At 45.5% G+C, this 22115-nt stretch overlaps 1 protein-coding gene across 6 annotated transcripts; it reads left to right on the forward strand.

Annotated features, from left to right (window-relative positions):
• Positions 1-7703: 7703 nt before the first annotated feature.
• Positions 7704-22039, forward strand: LOC139407414 (zinc finger protein 395b). Of its 6 annotated transcripts, XM_071151181.1 has the most exons (11): positions 7719-7883; positions 9105-9250; positions 9438-9634; positions 9843-9961; positions 13248-13259; positions 13302-13507; positions 13655-13755; positions 14030-14384; positions 14731-14838; positions 15090-15211; positions 19585-22039. In XM_071151181.1, the coding sequence occupies exons 2-11, from the start codon at positions 9134-9136 to the stop codon at positions 19694-19696; spliced, it is 1449 nt and encodes a 482-aa protein (XP_071007282.1). In that variant the 5' UTR covers positions 7719-7883; positions 9105-9133; the 3' UTR covers positions 19697-22039. The 6 variants fall into 6 exon arrangements, with proteins under 6 accessions (XP_071007277.1, XP_071007278.1, XP_071007282.1 ...); XM_071151176.1 differs by having other exon boundaries at positions 7704-7883; positions 13248-13507; XM_071151177.1 differs by having other exon boundaries at positions 7705-7883; positions 9114-9250; positions 13248-13507.
• The last annotated feature ends 76 nt before the right edge of the window (positions 22040-22115 follow it).

Raw genomic sequence — 22115 nt, forward strand, 5'->3', positions numbered from 1 at the left:
AGCTGGTACAGGAAAGGCCCCCTCCTCCGGTCGCCCTCACTGCAGCACCTCCTAGCAAGTTGTTCAACCGAATGTACATGTCTATCAGCTGGTCCAAGGAGAGGGTGGTGTCTCTACAGGCTAGCTCCCTACGGATGTCCTCGCGTAAATTGCACCTATAGTGATCGATCAGGGCCCTGTCGTTCCATCCCGTGCCAGCGGCCAAGGTCCGGAACTCTAGGGCAAAATCCTGAGCACTCCTCTTCTCCTGCCTTAGATGAAACAGCCGTTCACCCGCCGCTCGGCGCTCAGGTGGGTGGTCGAACACGGCCCGAAAGCGGCGGTTGAACTCTGGGTAGTTGTCCCTCGCCGAGTCAGGATCGTTCCATACCGCATTGGCCCACTCCAGGGCTTTGCCTGAGAGGCAGGAGACGAGGGCATTCACGCTCTCACCTCCCGATGGAGTCGGGTGAATGGTTGCCAGGTATAATTCCATCTGGAGTAAGAACCCCTGGCACCCGGCTGCCGTTCCATCGTACTCCCTCAGGAGTGCGAGTCGAATACCACTGGACCCAGGCAATGAAGGAGAGAGTTGTGGTACTGGTTGGGGTGTGGCTGATGGAGTTGTGGGAAGGCCACCTCTCTCCCATCTTTCCATCGTCGCCATCACCTGATCCATCACGGTCCAAGGCCGGTGTAACACTACCGCTTGGTGTTGAGCGCAACATTATGACAGAATCTCGCACCACATTTGATAGAGTCAGCAGGAGCGGACATGCTCCCAGTATCTATGGAGGAGCACATCCGCTCCTGCTGACTCCATCAAATGTGGATTCTGTGATAATGTTGCGTTTAGGAGGTAGGTGAAGGAGTCAGGCGCAGGAGAGCAGAGATGTCTGAGAAAGCGTACTATAATTGGCAAGTCCACCAACACAGGTATGACACAATCAAAAAAGTACAATCATCCTGCGGTGGCTTCCCGCGCGATTCATTTGCAGTCTGGATGTGGAGGGGTGAACATCTCCTGCTCTGACTGCAGAGCTGGGAGGGACTGTGCACGAGGACTGCTTTGGGACGGGGCTGGGGGCCAAGGCAGCACCCGCTGCCCGCTGTTGAGAAGAGTAAGAACGATAAGTGTTTTCACGTCAGTCTCCAAAAGTCTCCAATAACACCAGAAAAAGTCGCTAGATTTGTCGCTAGTCGATTTTTTTTGAAAATGTGTCGCCCACCTCCAGCTCTGGTAGGTCTCGAGTTGTCTGGTCATAGAAGCACCTAATTTATGAAAGTTGCCAATCGCAATATAAAGTCAAGAGAAGAAAATGCCTGGAAGGAAGAGAGATGACTAGAAATGATTCGGTTGATTGTTTTATGTGTGGATTAATTGGCGGAGTAGAGGACCTTGTGCATTTCAGGTAAAATAACAACTCAATGTTTATATCCCAGGACAAATTAGCTAGCAAGTGCAAGCTAACTAGCTAAATTGCCATAAATGTTTAATGCTTTTCGACCTGTCCTCAAATTAATATAATTGGTTCAGAGTTTGTTTTGATATTTTAACCTGCGTGTCGTGATCGCGTTTGGTCAGGGGGGACAAAATAAATTCATGCACGATGGCGCACGTGCGCAGCCGGTTTGGGTTCCATGTCACCCTCAGTTGGCTCATGTCTCAATTATGCCGTCATTGTAAAATAAGAATTTGTTCTTAACTGACTTGCCAGGTTAAATAAAGGATAAATAAATAAACATTTCGGTGGTTGTGTTCCTCCACTGTAAGATTACTTTCCAGGGGACGTTGCTGTCACGCAAGGCATTGCCTTACAGGTTTTTATCAGGGGACGTTGCTGTCACGGAAGGCCTTGCCTTACAGGTTTTTATCAGGGGACGTTGCTGTCACGCAAGGCCTTGCGTTACAGGTTTTTATCGGGGGACGTTGCTGTCACCCAAGGCCTTGGCTTTCACTATACATGTCATTCGGAAGCACAACTTTCACTCGCTATGCAGATGACACACAACTGTACATTTCAAAATTGCATACCTTGGAAGCCTGTGTTTCAGACATTAGGAAGTGGATAGCAGCAAATGTTTTACTTTTAAACTCGGACAAAACAGAGATGCTAGTTCTAGGTCCCAAGAAACAAAGAGATCTGCTGTTTGATCTGACAATTAATCTTGATGGTTGTACAGTCAAATAAAACTGTGAAGGACCTCGGCGTTACTCTAAACAAACATATCAAAAATATTTAAAGGACAGCTTTTTTTTTTTCATCTTCGTAACATTGCGAAAAAATCAGAAACTTTTTTCCAAAAATTATGCAGAAAAGCTAAACCATGCTTTTGTCCTTTTTAGATTTGAAGACTGCAATGCTCTACTCTCCGGCTAATAGACTTCAGTTAATGGTAAATACAGCTTCTAGAATCTTCGATAATATTACTCCAGTGCTAGCCTCTCTACACTGGCTTCCTGTTACGGTTATGACTGATTTCAATGTTTTACTGCTAACCTACAAAGCATTACATGGGCTTGCTCCTACCTATCTCTCCGATTTGGTCCTGCCTTACATACCTAAACATGCCCTATGATCACACAAGACACAGGCCTCCTTATTGTCCCTCGTCAATGGCTTACCAGTGCTCTTCCATGCCGTCCCTAGGAGGGGTGCGTCACATCGTGCCAGGCTTATTTCGCTATACTCGACTTGAGTGGGTTGAGTCACTGACGTGATCTTCCTCTCCGATCTTCCTCTCTTTCAACCTCTGACTGCTCAGCTATGAAAAGCCAACTGACATGAACTCCTGAGGTGCTGACATGTTGCACCCTCTATAACCACTGTGATTATTACTTGACCCTACTGATCATCTATGAATGTTTGAACATCTGAAGAACAATCCGGGCTTAAAACTTCTTCAGGATCAGTGTCCCTTCCACGGGACGGTTGAGCTAACATAGGCTAATGCGATTAGCATGAGGTTGTAAGTAACAAGAAAATTTCCCAGGACATAGACATATCTGATATTGGCAAAACACTTAAATTCTTGTTAATCTAACTGCACTGTCCAAGTTAGTCGCTATTACAGTGAAATAATACCATGCTATTGTTTGAGGAGAGTGCACAATTTTGAACATGAAAAGTTAATAATAAACAAATTAGGCACATTTGAGCAGTCTTGGTACAACATTTTGAACAGAAATGTAATGGATAATTGGATCAGTCTAAAACTTTGCACATACACTGCTGCCATCTAGTGGCCAAAATCTAAACTCTACCTAGGCTGGAATAATACATTATGGCCTTTCTCTTGCATTTTCAAAGATAATGGTACAAAAAAAATACAAAATAAGAAATACGTTTCTTTGTATTATCTATCACCAGATCTATTGTGTTATATTCTCCTACATTCCTTTCACATTTCCACAAATTACAAAGTGTTTCCTTTCAAATGATACCAAGAATATGCATATCCTTGCTTCGGGGCTTAAGCTCCAGGCAGTTAGATTTGGGTATGTCATTTTTGGCAAAAATTGAAAATCCTTTTAATGGCCATGTACTCTTATAATCTCCACCCGGCACAGCCAGAAGAGGACTGGTCACCCCTCAGAGCCTGGTTCCTCTCTACCCAGTACAGCCAGAAGAGGACTGGTCACCCCTCAGAGCCTGGTTCCTCTCTAGGCTTCTTCCTAGGTTCCTGCCTTTCTAGTTAGTTTTTCCTAGCCACTGTGTTTGCTTGCTGTTTGGGTTTCGGTATAAACACTTTGTAACATCTGCTGATGTAAATAGGGCTTTATAAATACATTTCATTTGATATTCTATCTAAAGCAAACAAGAAGCAGCTCAGAACATAGCACCAACAAGCTTTCATCTGGGTTGTTATAAATCTGACATGGTCACATGATTTAATTAATAGACAGGATTCCGTCTAGATTGGGTTTGAGATTGGCAGTGGGATTGGGTCCTCTGTCTGTAACTCAGGGACTGAGTAGTGCTGTAGCTCAGACTAAAATCCCTGTCTGTGCAGCGTCTGTCTGTCTGGTCTGCTGAAGTAACTACACATTCATTCCAAAAACACAGACAGGGTTTGGGCTGTAATCCACTCACAAATATGCAGGGCTGTAGATACATATGAGGACACAGAAGTCCAGACCTCAATTACATTTTCTAGGAACTCAGTCAGGGTCTAAAATGTACTTTTGAGAGTTAGAATTGTAGAATACACACCAAAGTACAATTTGAAATTTCGTTGTGCATCATCAGTTTTCCTCTTGTTATATGTCACTCACTAACCAGGTTTCCATCCAACATTTTTATGTGAGTAAAGTACAAAAATGTCACAACAAGCCTGATGGAAACCACACATTTTTCGTTAAACTTTCCAAATGTCGACATAATAAAAGGTGAGATCTTTTTGTGTTGTAAAATGAATTGTGTGACAAATGTCGGTAGGGGAAAAGTTTTTTAATGCGTAAATGTTGATTATAATAACCATCATATTGAACTAAACTTGGAGTCATCCGATGACATGTGTGGTCCTCCCACTACGACTAATCGGGAAACCAGGTTATTAGGATACAGATTAAATACAAGATGATGAACTTCCCAGGGTGGTGAATGGTCCTGTATGGCGTAGTTGGTAGAGCAAGGCACCAGCAATGCCAGGATAGTGTGTTTAATTCCCGGGGGCCACCCATAAGGGACTGTAAACTGCTTTGAATAAAAGTGTCTGCTAAATGGAATTATTATTCTACAAATTGCAAGGCGATAATTGAGATGTTCCTTTTCAAATAAATATTGTGGGTTTTATTCTGGTGATATGATGATTGATGCTTTGCTACGGTTTGACAAATAATAATTTAGTCATGTAGGCTATAAGCTACCCGCACCATATCTGCTAGCTGTTGGCTAGAGCGCAAGTGTCCATACCAGAGTGGGCACACGTGTCCATACCAGAGTGGGCACACGTGTCCATACCAGAGTGGGCACACGTGTCCATACCAGAGTGGGCACACGTGTCCATACCAGAGTGGGCACACGTGTCCATACCAGAGTGGGCACACGTGTCCATACCAGAGTGGGCACACGTGTCCATACCAGAGTGGGCACACATGTCCATACCAGAGTGGGCACACGTGTCCATACCAGAGTGGACACACTCGCTATATAGTGCAATTTTTTTTTAGCGAGAATATCATCAGTAGAGTTGAAAATGCGATGGAAACACGTTTAACTTGGATTTTTTGTTCGGTATGTGGGAATTGAACAGTAAACTGTGTTTTTATGAGTACTCCATCATCACTCACAGCCTTTATCTGCAACAGGACAATTTGAGGAAAATCTGGTGGGAAAATGCACATATTGTTTTATGCATATTTTTTCCTGAACAAAAATATAAAGGCAACATGCAATAATTTCTAAGATTTTGCTGAGTTACAGTTCATATACAGTTAAAGCAAGGGGACACGTCTGGCACTGCAGGATTTGAGTCCCTGGCGGCGTAGCGTGTTACTGATGGTAGGCTTTGTTACTTTGGTCCCAGCTCTCTGCAGGTCATTCACTAGGTCCCCTCGTGTGGTTCTGGGATTTTTGCTCACCTGACCCCACGGGGTGAGATCTTGTGTGGGGCCCCAGATCGAGGGAGATTATCAGTGGTCTTGTATGTCTTCCATTTCCTAATAATTGCTCCCACAGTTGATTTCTTCAAACCAAGCTGCTTACCTATTGCAGATTCAGTCTTCCCAGCCTGGAGCAGGTCTACAATTCTGTTTCTGGTGTCCTTTGTCAGCTCTTTGGTCTTGGCCGTAGTGGAGTTTGGAGTGTGACTGTTTGAGGTTGTGGACAGGTGTCTTTTATACTGATAACAAGTTCAAACAGGTGCCATTAATACAGGTAACGAGTGGAGGACATAGGAGCCTCTTAAAGAAGAAGTTACAGGTCTGTGAGAGTCAGAAATCTTGCTTGTTTGTAGATGACCAAATACTTATTTTCCACCATAATTTGCAAATAAATTCATTAAAAATCCTACAATGTGAATTTCTGGATTTTTTTTTCTCATTTTGTCTGTCATAGTTGAAGTGTACCTATGATGAAAATTACAGGCCTCTCTCATCTTTTTAAGTGGGACAACTTGCACAATTGGTGGCTGACTAAATACTTTTTTGCCCCACTGCATAAGGCAATCAGTCAATTGAAATAAATTGAAATAAATTCATTAGGTCTATACACTGGGGAGCCAGGCCCAGCCAATCATAAAAGTTTTTCCACACAAAAGGGACAGAAATATTCCATAGCACCATGCCCTCCACCCTCAGACGATCACGCAGGTGAAGACACGTGGAAGTCCTGGGCTGTCATGGTTACACGTGGTCTGCGGTTGTGAGGCCAGTTGGACGTACTGCCAAATTCTCTAAAATGACTTTGGAGGCGGCTTATGGTAGAGAAATTAACATAAAATTATCTGTAAACAGCTCTGGTGGACATTCCTGCGGTCAGCATGCAGATTGCATTTTCCCTCAACTTGAGACATCTGTGGCATTGTATTGTGTGACAAAAGTGCACATTTTATAGTGGCCTTTTATTGTCCCCAGCATAAGGCGCACCTGTATAATGATCATGCTGTTTAATCAGCTTCTTAATATGCCACACCTGTCAAGTGGATGGATTATCTTGACAAAAGTGAAATGCTCACTAACAAGGATGTAAACAAATTTGAGAGAAATAAGCTTTTTGTGCCTAAGGAACATTTCTGGTATCTCTTATTTCAGCTCATGAAACATGGGACCAACACTTTACATGTTGTGTTTTATATTTTTTTGTTCAGTGCAGCATATTTACATGAAAATCTGTCACCAATTGGATGGAACACTAGCTACTGACAGTCATTCAATTAGACCATGTCAGTTAAAAAAAAAAAAATGGATTGGTAAATGAGTCTCGTTAGTCTAGCCAGGGTGAATCAGTGTAGACGTGCCAGGGTGTAGTGTTCATGGCCTAATTACCAACCAGGGCACCCACTCATTGTGTTAGTTCCTCTCACTCAGATATCACAGTAACATGGCATAAGATCGACTGAGGTGAATGAAGCTACAGCAACCAACGTTTTAATGGCTGGTGTAAATTTTGCTTGTTTTTGCTGATCTCCAAATTGCATTTTAGAGTTTTTAAATTGTATAGTAATGCAGTAGATGAGATTCAACTTTCTTCTTGGATATATGTGTGGGGGAGGTTGCCCCCTCCCCTCCAGGACCCCCCCCCCCCCCCCCCCAATAGGCTAATATCACATTAAACATATACAACATATTTTAAGGTGCAAAATAGAGTGGTTCAGGCCTATACTGATGAGAGATGCATTTACATTGTCTACTGGTCTGTTGTAAAAAAAGACTATGACAATTCTGAGGTTATGACAAATGTTTAGATTTTAGTCATTCAATGTGTTTTCAGCTCATATGTTTTGTTTGTGTTTGTTTATTTTCCGAATTGCGAGAATGAGAGGGGGAAACCCATTATGAACATTTATATTTGAACAAAACTATCTGCACATTGAAAACACGCATCAAAAAAAATCTGAAGAAGTAAAAATCTCTGGTCATTGTGTTTCATGTAGCCTATTTTCTCTGGCGCAGTTCTCCCTCCGTCTGTCTGTGTCTGTGCGCCGAGGGTATAATTTTTATCTCGTAACCTATCACCCAGATCTGCCCTTGTGCAGTCTGATATCTCGCGCTGTGGCCAGCTGTCGCTCTCCGCACTGCTCCACCATACGCGCGCACGTAGCCACATCCGCACAGAGCGCATCCTGCAATCCGTTCCCCATCCAGCCACCCTTTCACTGGTAGTCTTCAAGGCAGACCCGGTGGAGACGCCTACTTTCATTCACTCTCCAAACTGGACACAAGATTCTCGATCGCTCTAACGGTAAATATCATCATGTTTTATTATTAAATAGGATAGTAGTAATGTTTAGAAAATATTAATAACGTTAGTGATGGGTCTGCTTTTTTTAAATACATGTTTGGGCATGTTTGTAATGAGGGGGATTTCCTAATCGTTCTGGGTTGCCGGGTAGGATAGATGTTTTCATTGAGTTTATCGGTGTTGTTTTGAGATTTCTCTATTTTCTTTTCACTATTACAACACATGACTTCGGACTAATACGAAAATGGCAATATTCTCAGGGAAATTATTCTACTTTGTATTAAACATTAAGCGGATATGACTACATTCCCATCACCATCTCCAACGCTCCGGCCGAAACTCGTGTCCGAACACGTTGTCAGAAAGGGGTGTGTAGCCTGGAAAGAAGCTCTCAGCCAATGAGCGCCCGTCTCCTCCACAGTAGGGCTGTTTACTAGTGGATGTGAGCGCCTATTGGACTAGATGACTATACCTCCAGGGTCTTTACTAGCCTATCGGCACAGTCCCCAAATAATGCAGTTTAAAACAAGTCTATGTTTTAAAATTATAAACGTTAGGTTAAACAGAAATGGGATATTGTGCTCCACTAAAAGCCACTCAGGAGTCCACACACACTGCACACTTGCTACCTCTCGGTCAGTCAGACAGAGAGGGGTGTGTGATCTTAAAAAAATAAAACACTCTCGGTACAGGATGATGTCATTGGTTGTGTGGTTGACTTTTAGGAATTTTCGCAACATCACTCCTTTGTTAGATGGAAACTGTAATTACACATGCAGGTGTATGTGATAAACATGTAATTACCAGTAATGATTGAAGTAAAACATTTTGTGCTGTGATTTACATTCCAAAACATTACATAATATTTATATGCACACAAAAAAAAACATGATTTGCTGCTTTCCTTCCAATGAAGAGATGGCTTTTATTTTATGGTTCTAGAATAGCATAACCTTTATTCTAAGGTTCTAGAATAGCATAACTTTTATTATATGGTTCTAGAATAGCATAACTTTTATTCTATGGTTCTAGAATAGCATAACTTTTATTCTATGGTTCTAGAATAGCATAACTTTTATTCTATGGTTCTAGAATAGCATAACTTTTATTCTATGGTTCTAGAATAGCATAACTTTTATTCTATGGTTCTAGAATAGCATAACTTTTATTCTAATAGAACTTCATGATGTATCTTAGATTTTATTTATTTTTTATTCTGAGCTCCTCCAGCCTCTACCAGCAGCAGCACCATGGCAACCAAGAGACCAGAGGACAGGATCTCTTCTTCAGGACCACAGTCATGTCCCTCTACAGCAGTAAGACCCACAGACACCAGGCAGCCTGGGGCAGAGACACAGGAGACACTGGTAAGTGGACCCATACAAGCAGAGATAGGAAGAAGGAATCCATCATTCAATTTCAATATTTTGTGGGTATCTAAAAGTATTGTCACAGTTTTACTGTACAGGTGTCATTGTCTCAACTGTGCCTCCATCTCTGCGTCTCGCCCATATCTTATCAGTGTTGCACCTCTGTCCCTGTGTCTGTCTGCAGGTGTACATGCAGTGCTGTGGGCAGGAAGCCCCTAACATGACAGAGAGGAACGGTCATAGGAAAATCATGGATAGAAACCATCAGGGCCCAGTCTTCGTGCCCCAGGGGAGGACTGAGAGGGTCTGGACCCACCCCTCGGCTCCCCAGCAGACTACAACTCCCACAATACCCTCCTGCCCTGTGTCTGCCCCTTACAGGTAGGCTCTCTCGCTGTGGGCATCCTTCAGCCTAAAGCTGTTCTTCATCTTTTCACACCACCTTACAACATCAACTGTTATCTTGGTACTCCTCAATGGAGTCTCCATTCTTAATCTGCTCCTCTTCTTTAAGTTGTAGGTGAAGATTGTGATCGTTGCCCCAAGACTAAATCCATCTTGTAATTAATGCCCCCCCCCTCCTCCTCAGTTTCTGGAGCCCAGGGTCGGTGGAGATGGATGAGATCATGGCAGCCATGGTTCTGACCAGTCTGTCCTGCAGCCCTGTGGTCCAGAGTTCTCCTCAGAGTCAGAATGACTCTCTACCAGGTAGGTTAGTCAATAAATCAGAACCATCTTGCTCTTCCGTTTTTTTCCTCTGTCTCTCTCTCACTCACTCACTCACTCACTCACTCACTCACTCACTCACTCACTGACCCAGTACCAGGTAAGTCAGTGTGTCACGATCGTCGTATGGAATGGACCAAGGTGCAGCGTGGTGAGCGTACATTTGTCCTTTATTATGCAAATGTCGCCAACAAAACGAACGTGAAGCTCAGTAAGGCTGTACGCACAAACGAAGACAACTACCCACAACTACCAAAAGGAACAAAAGGCTGCCTAAGTATGATTCCCAATCAGAGACAACGATAGACAACTGTCCCTGATTGAGAACCACACCCGGGCCAAAACATAGAAACAAACAACATAGAATGCCCACCCCAAATCACACCCTGACCTAACCAAATAGAGAAATAAAACGTCTCTCTAAGGTCAGGGCGTGACACAGTGAGGCAAACACACAGAGAACCAATTGCAACCCAGGGTTCCAATTACACATTGACTCTTTGAGGTGCCCAACCTGCCCTGGAATTGGAACCTTTTAAGACAGTGGTTGTAGCCCTGAACCAGCTCACCTGATTCACCTAATCAAGGGCTTGACAGTTGACAATTTAAATCAGGTGTGCTAGCTCTGGAATATTTAAAATACATGGAAAAGCTGAGGGTTCCTGAGGAGAAGTTAACCACCAACAGAAGCCCCCCCTCTCTCTAACATGGTTACCACAGAAGCCCCCCCTCTCTCTAACATGGTTACACCAACAGAAGCGACCCCCCCCCTCTCTCTAACATGGTTACATAGTGACCACCAACAGAAGCCCCCCCCCCCCTTCTCTCTAACATGGTTACATAGTGACCCCCAACAGAACCCCCCCCCCCCTCTCTCTAACATGGTTACACCAACAGAAGCGACCCCCCCCCTCTCTCTAACATGGTTACATAGTGAACACCAACAGAAGCCCCCCCCCTCTCTAACATGGTTACCAACAGAAGCCCCCCCCCCCCCCTCTCTCTAACATGGTTAAATAGTAACCACCAACAGAAGCCCCCCCCCCCCCTCTCTCTAACATGGTTACATAGTAACCACCAACAGAAGCCCCCCCCCCCCTCCCTCTCTCTAACATGGTTACCAACAGAAGCCCCCCCCTCCTCTCTAACATGGTTAAATAGTAACCACCAACAGAAGCCCCCCCCCCCCCCCTCTCTAACATGGTTACATTGTAACTATACTGACCACCATGCTGTCTCTCTAACATGGTTATATAGTAACTATACTGACCACCATGCTGTCTCTCTAACATGGTTATGTAGTGACTATACTGACCACCATGCTGTCTCTCTAACATGGTTATATAGTGACTATACTGACCACCATGCTGTCTCTCTAACATGGTTAAATAGTGACTATACTGACCACCATGCTGTCTCTCTAACATGGTTATATAGTAACTATACTGACCACCATGCTGTCTCTCTAACATGGTTATATAGTAACTATACTGACCACCATGCTGTCTCTCTAACATGGTTATGTAGTGACTATACTGACCACCATGCTGTCTCTCTAACATGGTTATATAGTGACTATACTGACCACCATGCTGTCTCTCTAACATGGTTAAATAGTGACTATACTGACCACCATGCTGTCTCTCTAACATGGTTATATAGTGACTATACTGACCACCATGCTGTCTCTCTAACATGGTTATATAGTGACTATACTGACCACCATGCTGTCTCTCTAATATGGTTATATAGTGACTATACTGACCACAATGTTGTCTCTCTAACATGGTTATATAGTGACTAGTGACTATACTGACCACCATGCTGTCTCTCTAACATGGTTATATAGTGACTATACTGACCACCATGCTGTCTCTCTAACATGGTTATATAGTGACTATACTGACCACCATGCTGTCTCTCTAACATGGTTATGTAGTGACTATACTGACCACCATGCTGTCTCTCTAACATGGTTATATAGTGACTATACTGACCACCATGCTGTCTCTCTAACATGGTTATATAGTGACTATACTGACCACAATGTTGTCTCTCTAACATGGTTATATAGTGACTAGTGACTATACTGACCACCATGCTGTCTCTCTAACATGGTTATATAGTGACTATACTGACCACCATGCTGTCTCTCTAACATGGTTATATAGTAACTATACTGACCACCATGCTGTCTCTCTAACATGGTTATATAGTGACTATACTGACCACCATGCTGTCTCTCTAACATGGTTATATAGTGACTATACTGACCACCATGCTGTCTCTCTAACATGGTTATATAGTGACTATACTGACCACCATGCTGTCTCTCTAACATGGTTATATAGTGACTATACTGACCACCATGCTGTCTCTCTAACATGGTTATATAGTGACTATACTGACCACCATGTTGTCTCTCTAGCATGGTTATATAGTGACTATACTGACCACAATGTTGTCTCTCTAACATGGTTATATAGTGACTAGTGACTATACTGACCACCATGCTGTCTCTCTAACATGGTTATATAGTGACTATACTGACCACCATGTTGTCTCTCTAACATGGTTATATAGTGACTATACTAACCGCCATGCTGTTTCTCTAACATGGTTATATAGTAACTATACTGACCACCATGCCGTCTCTCTAACATGGTTATATAGTGACTATACTGACCACCATGCTGTCTCTCTAACATGGTTATATAGTGACTATACTGACCACCATGTTGTCTCTCTAACATGGTTATATAGTGACTAGTAACTATACTGACCACCATGCTGTCTCTCTAACATGGTTATATAGTGACTAGTGACTATACTGACCACCATGCTGTCTCTCTAACATGGTTATATAGTGACTATACTGACCACCATGCTGTCTCTCTAACATGGTTATATAGTGACTATACTGACCACCATGCTGTCTCTCTAACATGGTTATATAGTGACTATACTGACCACCATGCTGTCTCTCTAACATGGTTATATAGTGACTATACTGACCACCATGCTGTCTCTCTAACATGGTTATATAGTGACTATACTGACCACAATGTTGTCTCTCTAACATGGTTATATAGTGACTAGTGACTATACTGACCACCATGTTGTCTCTCTAACATGGTTAAATAGTGACTATACTGACCACCATGCTGTCTCTCTAACATGGTTATATAGTGACTATACTGACCACCATGCTGTCTCTCTAACATGGTTATATAGTGACTATACTGACCACCATGCTGTGTCTCTCTAGGTTCATCATCATGGGGCGGAGACATGGAGTGTAGGGGCGGAGACATGGAGTGTGGGGGCGGAGACATGGAGTGTGGGGGCGGAGACATGGAGTGTGGGGGCGGGGAGCTTTCGGACAGCGGCAGCAGTGGCTACTGGAGCTGGGACCACGGCAACGTTAGTCCCGCTCCGTCCCCTTCTGTCGCCGAGATGGACAGCCGCCCAGATGAAGGACTGCATATGGAGCTGGGGGGTGAGCTACATACAGCCGCAAGGTCAAAGGTGAGGCGGGAGGAGGCTGTCACCATGAAGATAGAGAGAGAATAAGGCAGTTGAAGAATCGGTGAGGTAGCTGATGAGGTTTGTTTTGTTCTTCTCTCTTTCTCTCTGTCTCTCTTTCTCTTTACCTCTCTCTCTCTCTGATCACAGAGTTCTTTCAGAGGAACGTACAGGTGTCTGTGGCCCAGCTGTGGCAAGGTGCTCACGTCTTCAGTTGGTATGAAGAGACATGTCCGTGTGATGCACCTGGGGTGAGTTTCCCTCTCAGCCATCTGGTTTAGAGAAACCATGTAGCCCAATTATATTGTTAACTTACTCTGTCTCCCTCTCTTTGTCTCTCCCTTCCAAATTAACACGCACAAACCATACCCCGGCACATACACACACCCCACCCCGGCACACACACACACACCACACCCCGGCACACACACACACCCCACCCCGGCACACACACACACCACACCCCGGCACACACACACACCCCACTCCGGCACACACACACCACACCCCGGCACACACCTACAGCAGTGGATCGGAGCAGTCCCCAAGAGAGGAGGACTTCTACTACACAAAGATTTCCTGCGAAGCTCCAGCAGACCCCTCTCTCGTTTCCCCTCTTCCCCCAGAACCCTCTCCAGACCCCTCTCCCGTCTCCCCTCTTCCCCCAGCCCCCCTCCCGGCTTCTTCCCCTCACGTCCCCTGGGCATCCTGTGGCTCCCCTCTAAGCCCTGATCCAGATTCCGGACTCCAGATCACCTCCTCGGGGTCAGGGAGCTCCAGGCCCAGCTCAGGTCCAGAGTCAGCCCCATACCAGCACAGACCTCTCAGCCAGTCTGCCCCTAGCTCCTCCTGGCAGATACAGACAGACCATCTCTATCAGGTAGGTAGGTGGCCCTGGTCTCTTTTTCATTTCATATATATTCCACTCAGTAACAATTGCCACTGCTTTCTATGGCGTACTGGGTCTGCCATGGCCTGCAGAGGGTCGATGCTCTGGATGTTGAGATCCTTTGCAGTTCATGATTGTTTATTCATTTTTATGGTTTTAGGCTGGTTTCTCTGTTTCGCATTTCAACCAGCTCGTCTTGTATGGCAAGGCAGTGATGTTGCGTTGTTGAATTGTTTTATGCGTTGTGTTTAGAAAATAGTTTGACTAGAATTGCAGTCAAATAAATGTATGGGAGTTTGAGAGATGTCTGGTCTGTTGTTGTCTTCCTGTCCTCCAGGCCTGCACTCCCCTCCAGGTGACCATGTCCTCCTGCAGCCCCGCCCCCTGTTGTTGGACCCCTCCCCCTCTCACCGTCTCTAACCAACACAGCCATCACAACACCCAGGTACGTCTGCTCTCCTCTCCTCTTCCTGGTTAGGCTCAACCTCAGCCGTTCCTTCCCAGGTCTCTCCAGAACGAGAATATCTTGTGATATCTGGCTAACATCTATGTCCTGGTTAACGTCAGAGCATCAGTAGGATAACAGGCGGATGTGAGCTTATTACTAGTGTCTATTTAATGATTTATTATTATTATTATTAAGACATGCCTTGCTTTTCTCTTCCCCCTCTGCTCCTTCTCTCCTGCCCCCTACAGGTGGTGACGGGTCGCTGCAGGTCTGTGAGTGTGGGAGAGCAGTGGCTTCAACAGAACAGCGCCACCAACAGGCTAACCACCTTGAGAGCAGCCTCCCCGTCAGGCTCTCACTGCCCCTTCAGGTTAGAACTACCTATGACTGCTCCTTCAGGTTAGAACTACCTATGACTGCTCCTTCAGGTTAGAACTACCTATGACTGCTCCTTCAGGTTAGAAATACCTATGACTGCTCCTTCAGGTTAGAACTACCTATGACTGCTCCTTCAGGTTAGAACTACCTATGACTGCTCCTTCAGGGTAGAACTACCTATGTCTGCTCCTTCAGGTTAGAACTACCTATGACTGCTCCTTCAGGTTAGAACTACCTATGACTGCTCCTTCAGGTTAGAAATACCTATGACTGCTCCTTCAGGTTAGAACTACCTATGACTGCTCCTTCAGGTTAGAAATACCTATGACTGCTCCTTCAGGTTAGAACTACCTATGACTGCTCCTTCAGGTTAGAACTACCTATGACTGCTCCTTCAGGGTAGAACTACCTATGACTGCTCCTTCAGGTTAGAACTACCTATGTCTGCTCCTTCAGGTTAGAACTACCTATGGCTGCTCCTTCAGGTTAGAACTACCTATGACTGCTCCTTCAGGTTAGAACTACCTATGTCTGCTCCTTCAGGTTAGAACTACCTATGTCTGCTCCTTCGGGTTAGAACTACCTATGACTGCTCCTTCGGGTTAGAACTACCTATGACTGCTCCTTCAGGTTAGAACTACATATGACTGCTCCTTCAGGTTAGAACTACCTATGACTGCTCCTTCAGGTTAGAACTACATATGACTGCTCCTTCAGGTTAGAACTACCTATGACTGCTCCTTCAGGTTAGAACTACCTATGTCTGCTCCTTCAGGTTAGAACTACCTATGAATGCTCCTTCAGGTTAGAACTACCTATGACTGCTCCTTCAGGTTAGAACTACCTATGACTGCTCCTTCAGGTTAGAAATACCTATGACTGCTCCTTCAGGTTAGAACTACCTATGACTGCTCCTTCAGGTTAGAACTACCTATGACTGCTCCTTCAGGTTAGAACTACCTATGACTGCTCCTTCAGGTTAGAACTATCTATCCTCTCCTCTCTGTCTCAACTATCTCTCCTCTCCCCTCTGTCTCAACTATCTCTCCTCTCCCCTCTGTCTCAACTATCTCTCCTCTCCCCTCTGTCTCAACTATCGCTCCTCTCCCCTCTGTCTTAACTATCTCTCCTCTCCTCTCTGTCTCAACTATCCCTCCTCTCCTCTCTGTCTCAACTATCTCTCCTCTCTGTCTCAACTATCTATCCTCTCCTCTCTGTCTCAACTATCTCTCCTCTCCCCTCTGTCTCAACTATCTCTCCTCTCCCCTCTGTCTCAACTATCTATCCTCTCCTCTCTGTCTCAACTATCTATCCTCTCCATTCTGTCTCAACTATCTCTCCTCTCCTCTCTGTCTCAACTATCTATCCTCTCCTCTCTGTCTCAACTATCTCTCCTCTCCCCTCTGTCTCAACTATCTCTCCTCTCCCCTGTGTCTCAACTATTCTCTCCTCTCCATTCTGTCTCAACTACCTCTCCTCTATTCTGTTCCAACTATCTTCTTTCCCCTCTGACTCAACTTTCTCTCCTCTCCGTTCTGTCTCAACTATCTCTCCATTCTGTCTCAACTATCTCTCCATTCTGTCTCAACTATCTCTCCTCTCTCCTCTGTCTCAACTATCTCTCCTCTCCTCTCTGTCTCAACTATCTCTCCTCTCTGTCTCAACTATCTCTCCTCTCCTCTCTGTCTCAACTATCTATCCTCTCCTCTCTGTCTCAACTATCTCTCCTCTCCCCTCTGTCTCAACTATCTCTCCTCTCCTCTCTGTCTCAACTATCTATCCTCTCCTCTCTGTCTCAACTATCTCTCCTCTCCCCTCTGTCTCAACTATCTATCCTCTCCTCTCTGTCTCAACTATTTCCCCTCTCCTCTCTGTCTCAACTATATCTCCTCTCCTCTCTGTCTCAACTATCTCTCCTCTCCATTATGTCTCAACTATCTTCTTTCCCCTCTGTCTCAACTATCTCTCCTCTCCATTTAGTCTCAACTATCTCTCCTTTCCCGTCTCTCAACTATCTCTTCTTTCCCCTCTGTCTCAACTGTCTCTCCTCTCCATTCTCTCAACTATCTCCCTTTCTCCCTATGTCTCAACATCTCTCCTCTCCATTATGTCTCAACTATCTCTCCTCTCCATTCCTGATAACTCCTCTATCTTTCTCTTCTATCTTTTTCTCTGCACAGACTCCACACCTCTCCCAATGTGACGGGAGGGCATGATTAGATGGCTAGATAAGAAACATGATGGAGAATGTGTAACGTGTTCTCTCTAACACAACCTTTTCTCTATATTATGTATACTATTAGTCTGCCACATGTCCCCATCTTGGTTTCTTCTGTATCCTCCCTGTAGGAAGGGACGAGGGGAGGCTGAAACGTGTCTTGTGTTTCATCCCTGTAGGAAGGGACGAGGGGAGGCTGAAACGTTTCTTATGTATCCTCCCTGTAGGAAGGAACGAGGGGAGGCTGAAACGTTTCTTGTGTATCATCCCTGTAGGAAGGGACGAGGGGAGGCTGAAACGTGTCTTGTGTTTCATCCCTGTGGGAAGGGACGAGGGGAGGCTGAAACGTGTCTTCTGTATCCTCCCTGTAGGAAGGGACGAGGGGAGGCTGAAACGTGTCTTCTGTATCCTCCCTGTAGGAAGGGACGAGGGGAGGCTGAAACGTGTCTTCTGTATCCTCCCTGTAGGAAGGGACGAGGGGAGGCTGAAACGTTTCTTCTGTATCCTCCCTGTGGGAAGGGACGAGGGGAGGCTGAAACGTTTCTTGTGTATCATCCCTGTAGGAAGGGACGAGGGGAGGCTGAAACGTGTCTTGTGTTTCATCCCTGTAGGAAGGGACGAGGGGAGGCTGAAACGTTTCTTATGTATCCTCCCTGTAGGAAGGAACGAGGGGAGGCTGAAACGTTTCTTGTGTATCATCCCTGTAGGAAGGGACGAGGGGAGGCTGAAACGTGTCTTGTGTTTCATCCCTGTGGGAAGGGACGAGGGGAGGCTGAAACGTGTCTTCTGTATCCTCCCTGTAGGAAGGGACGAGGGGAGGCTGAAACGTGTCTTCTGTATCCTCCCTGTAGGAAGGGACGAGGGGAGGCTGAAACGTGTCTTCTGTATCCTCCCTGTAGGAAGGGACGAGGGGAGGCTGAAACGTTTCTTCTGTATCCTCCCTGTGGGAAGGGACGAGGGGAGGCTGAAACGTTTCTTGTGTATCATCCCTGTAGGAAGGGACGAGGGGAGGCTGAAACGTTTCTTCTGTATCCTCCCTGTAGGAAGGGACGAGGGGAGGCTGAAACGTTTCTTCTGTATCATCCCTGTAGGAAGGGACGAGGGGAGGCTGAAACGTTTCTTCTGTATCATCCCTGTAGGAAGGGACGAGGGGAGGCTGAAACGTTTCTTGTGTATCATCCCTGTAGGAAGGAACGAGGGGAGGCTGAAACGTGTCTTGTGTTTCATCCCTGTAGGAAGGGGCGAGGGGAGGCTGAAACGTTTCTTGTGTATCATCCCTGTAGGAAGGGACGAGGGGAGGCTGAAACGTGTCTTGTGTTTCATCCCTGTAGGAAGGGGCGAGGGGAGGCTGAAACGTGTCTTGTGTATCATCCCTGTAGGAAGGGACGAGGGGAGGCTGAAACGTGTCTTGTGTTTCATCCCTGTGGGAAGGGACGAGGGGAGCCTGAAACGTTTCTTGTGTTTCATCCCTGTGGGAAGGGACGAGGGGAGCCTGAAACGTTTCTTATGTATCATCCCTGTAGGAAGGGACGAGGGGAGGCTGAAACGTGTCTTGTGTTTCATCCCTGTGGGAAGGGACGAGGGGAGCCTGAAACGTGTCTTGTGTTTCATCCCTGTGGAAAGGGACGAGGGGAGCCTGAAACGTTTCTTATGTATCATCCCTGTAGGAAGGAACGAGGGGAGGCTGAAACGTTTCTTGTGTATCATCCCTGTAGGAAGGGACGAGGGGAGGCTGAAACGTTTCTTGTGTATCATCCCTGTAGGAAGGGACGAGGGGAGGCTGAAACGTTTCTTGTGTATCATCCCTGTAGGAAGGGACGAGGGGAGGCTGAAACGTGTCTTGTGTTTCATCCCTGTGGGAAGGGACGAGGGGAGGCTGAAACGTTTCTTCTGTATCATCCCTGTAGGAAGGGGCGAGGGGAGGCTGAAAGGTTTCTTGTGTATCATCCCTGTAGGAAGGGACGAGGGGAGGCTGAAACGTTTCTTGTGTTTCATCCCTGTGGGAAGGGACGAGTGGAGGCTGAAACGTTTCTTGTGTTTCATCCCTGTGGGAAGGGACAAGGGGAGATTGAAAGGTTTCTTGTGTATCATCCCTGTAGGAAGGGACGAGGGGAGTCTGAAACGTTTCTTATGTATCATCCCTGTAGGAAGGGGCGAGGGGAGGCTAAGAAGTGTCGTAAGGTGTACGGAGTGGAGCACAAGGAGCAGTGGTGCACGGCCTGCCGCTGGAAGAAAGCCTGCCAGCGCTTCACAGACTAAACGAGTGTGTGAACGAAGGATGATGAAAGAAAGAGACTGAAAAAGAGAGGACACGATCAGGATCAGGGCCTGTAAAGCCATCAACAACAACAACTTCCTTTTTTTCTACCTTGTTTATTTTCCCCTCGAGGAATAAAGTTCTGTTTTTTTATTCGTTGACCTGAGAAGTACTTCAGTGTGCGATGGTGGTGCTAGTAGCTAGTAGGTTAGACTGTGTTATGTGGTAGGCCTACCAATGCTCTTCCGTCCCAGACCTGTTTGTGCTGTGTAGCATGGCAACAACCATAGGAGTTAGCTATACACAGGGATGGGCACTGGCTAGTTGCCCTGGGTAACATTTGGGTCCAAAGTATGCGCCATACAATATTTCTAAGAACAAACTTTGACTGGCCTGGTGTGATCTGAATAGTACTAGCGGACTAGCTTCATATCCTACTAGCCTGGTCTGAATAGTACTAGCGGGCTAGCTTCATATCCTACTAGCCTGGTCTGAATAGTACTAGCGGGCTAGCTTCATATCCTACTAGCCTGGTCTGAATAGTACTAGCGGGCTAGCTTCATATCCTACTAGCCTGGTCTGAATAGTACTAGCGGGCTAGCTTCATATCCTACTAGCCTGGTCTGAATAGTACTAGCGGGCTAGCTTCATATCCTACTAGCCTGGTCTGAATAGTACTAGCGGGCTAGCTTCATATCCTACTAGTATGGTCTGTACGGTACTATCGGGCTAGCTTCATATCCTACTAGCCTGGTCTGAATAGTACTAGCGGGCTAGCTTCATATCCTACTAGCCTGGTCTGAACAGTACTAGCGGGCTAGCTTCATATCCTACTAGCCTGGTCTGTACGGTACTAGCGGGCTAGCTTCATATCCTATTAGCCTGGTCTGTACGTACTAGCGGGCTAGCTTCATATCCTACTAGCCTGGTCTGAACAGTACTAGCGGGCTAGCTTCATATCCTACTAGCCTGGTCTGTACGGTACTAGCGGGCTAGCTTCATATCCTATTAGCCTGGTCTGTACGGTACTAGCGGGCTAGCTTCATATCCTACTAGCCTGGTCTGAATAGCACTAGCGGGCTAGCTTCATATCCTACTAGCCTGGTCTGTACGGTACTATCGGGCTAGCTTTATATCCTACTAGCCTGGTCTGTACAGTACTAGCGGGCTAGCTTCATATCCTACTAGCCTGGTCTGAACGGTACTAGCGGGCTAGCTTTATATCCTACTAGCCTGGTCTGAATGGTACTATCGGGCTAGCTTCATATCCTACTAGCCTGGTCTGAACGGTACTAGCGGGCTAGCTTCATATCCTACTAGCCTGGTCTGAACGGTACTAGCGGGCTAGCTTCATATCCTACTAGCCTGGTCTGAACGGTTCATATCCATCCCTGGTTGAACTCTTGAACAAGATACTTAACCCTTAACTGCTCCCCATCCAGGATTCTTCTTCTTCTATACAGGAAACCGATCTGTCCCCAGGTTCCTTCCACCTTCCACTGAGAGCATCTCTACACACCTTCCACTGAGAGCATTTCTCCTCACCTTCCACTGAGAGCATTTCTCCTCACCTTCCACTGAGAGCATTTCTCCTCACCTTCCACTGAGAGCATCTCTACACACCTTCCACTGAGAGCATTTCTCCTCACCTTCCACTGAGAGCATTTCTCCTCACCTTCCACTGAGAGCATCTCTACACACCTTCCACTGAGAGCATTTCTCCTCACCTTCCACTGAGAGCATTTCTCCTCACCTTCCACTGAGAGCATTTCTCCTCACCTTCCACTGAGAGCATTTCTCCTCACCTTCCACTGAGAGCATTTCTCCTCACCTTCCACTGAGAGCATCTCTACACACCTTCCACTGTATGTTTTTTCTCTTCTTCTTCAACATTTCATTCTTCCCTGTGGTCTCTACGGAGGTAATGGAAACCTTCTACATGGTGTGCTATCTATGAGTTCTTCCTTTGGACTATTTTGTGTTTGTGTCTCTTTTTAAATGATTGTCTTTCTGTCCCGCCTGAGAGGTAGGCAGAGGTTTATGTTATGTTTTGGCACATTTTATGGAAATGTATTTTACAAGGATAATGATAAATAAGCTACATTTGGTTTGACTCGTTGTGGTTTTTAATCGAGTCAGTTCCTTCCATAACAGTATTTTACTCTTCCCCGTCTTGGTAAGCATTGTTATGGTTCTGTCTGTATAAGCTTCTGGACAGTATTGGGGTCATTTTGAATTGGGCAGTCAATTCAGGAATTTAAACTGAAATTCCAATTTTTTAAAAATGGTGTTTGTTCTCAATGATTTCTCAATAAATGGAAGAGGAGAAGCAAATTATTTCAAAAGTTTGTCAAGTTTAGAATTTTTATTCAAAACACTTTCTGTATTGATTGATTTGAATTGGAATTGAACCCAATTCTA

This window comes from Oncorhynchus clarkii, chromosome 4, assembly GCF_045791955.1.
Source record: "Oncorhynchus clarkii lewisi isolate Uvic-CL-2024 chromosome 4, UVic_Ocla_1.0, whole genome shotgun sequence".
Classification (NCBI taxonomy): Eukaryota; Metazoa; Chordata; class Actinopteri; order Salmoniformes; family Salmonidae; genus Oncorhynchus; species Oncorhynchus clarkii.

What these genes read in the sequence shown, in the direction of transcription:
- LOC139407414 (XM_071151176.1), top strand. Translation starts at nt 9,134, where the DNA reads ATGGCAACCAAGAGACCAGAGGACAGGATCTCTTCTTCAGGACCACAG. An exon ending in GTCCGTGTGATGCACCTGGG is followed by an intron (nt 13,756 to 14,029) that starts GTGAGTTTCCCT and finishes ACACACCTACAG; the next exon opens with CAGTGGATCGGAGCAGTCCC. An exon ending in ACAGCCATCACAACACCCAG is followed by an intron (nt 14,839 to 15,089) that starts GTACGTCTGCTC and finishes TGCCCCCTACAG; the next exon opens with GTGGTGACGGGTCGCTGCAG.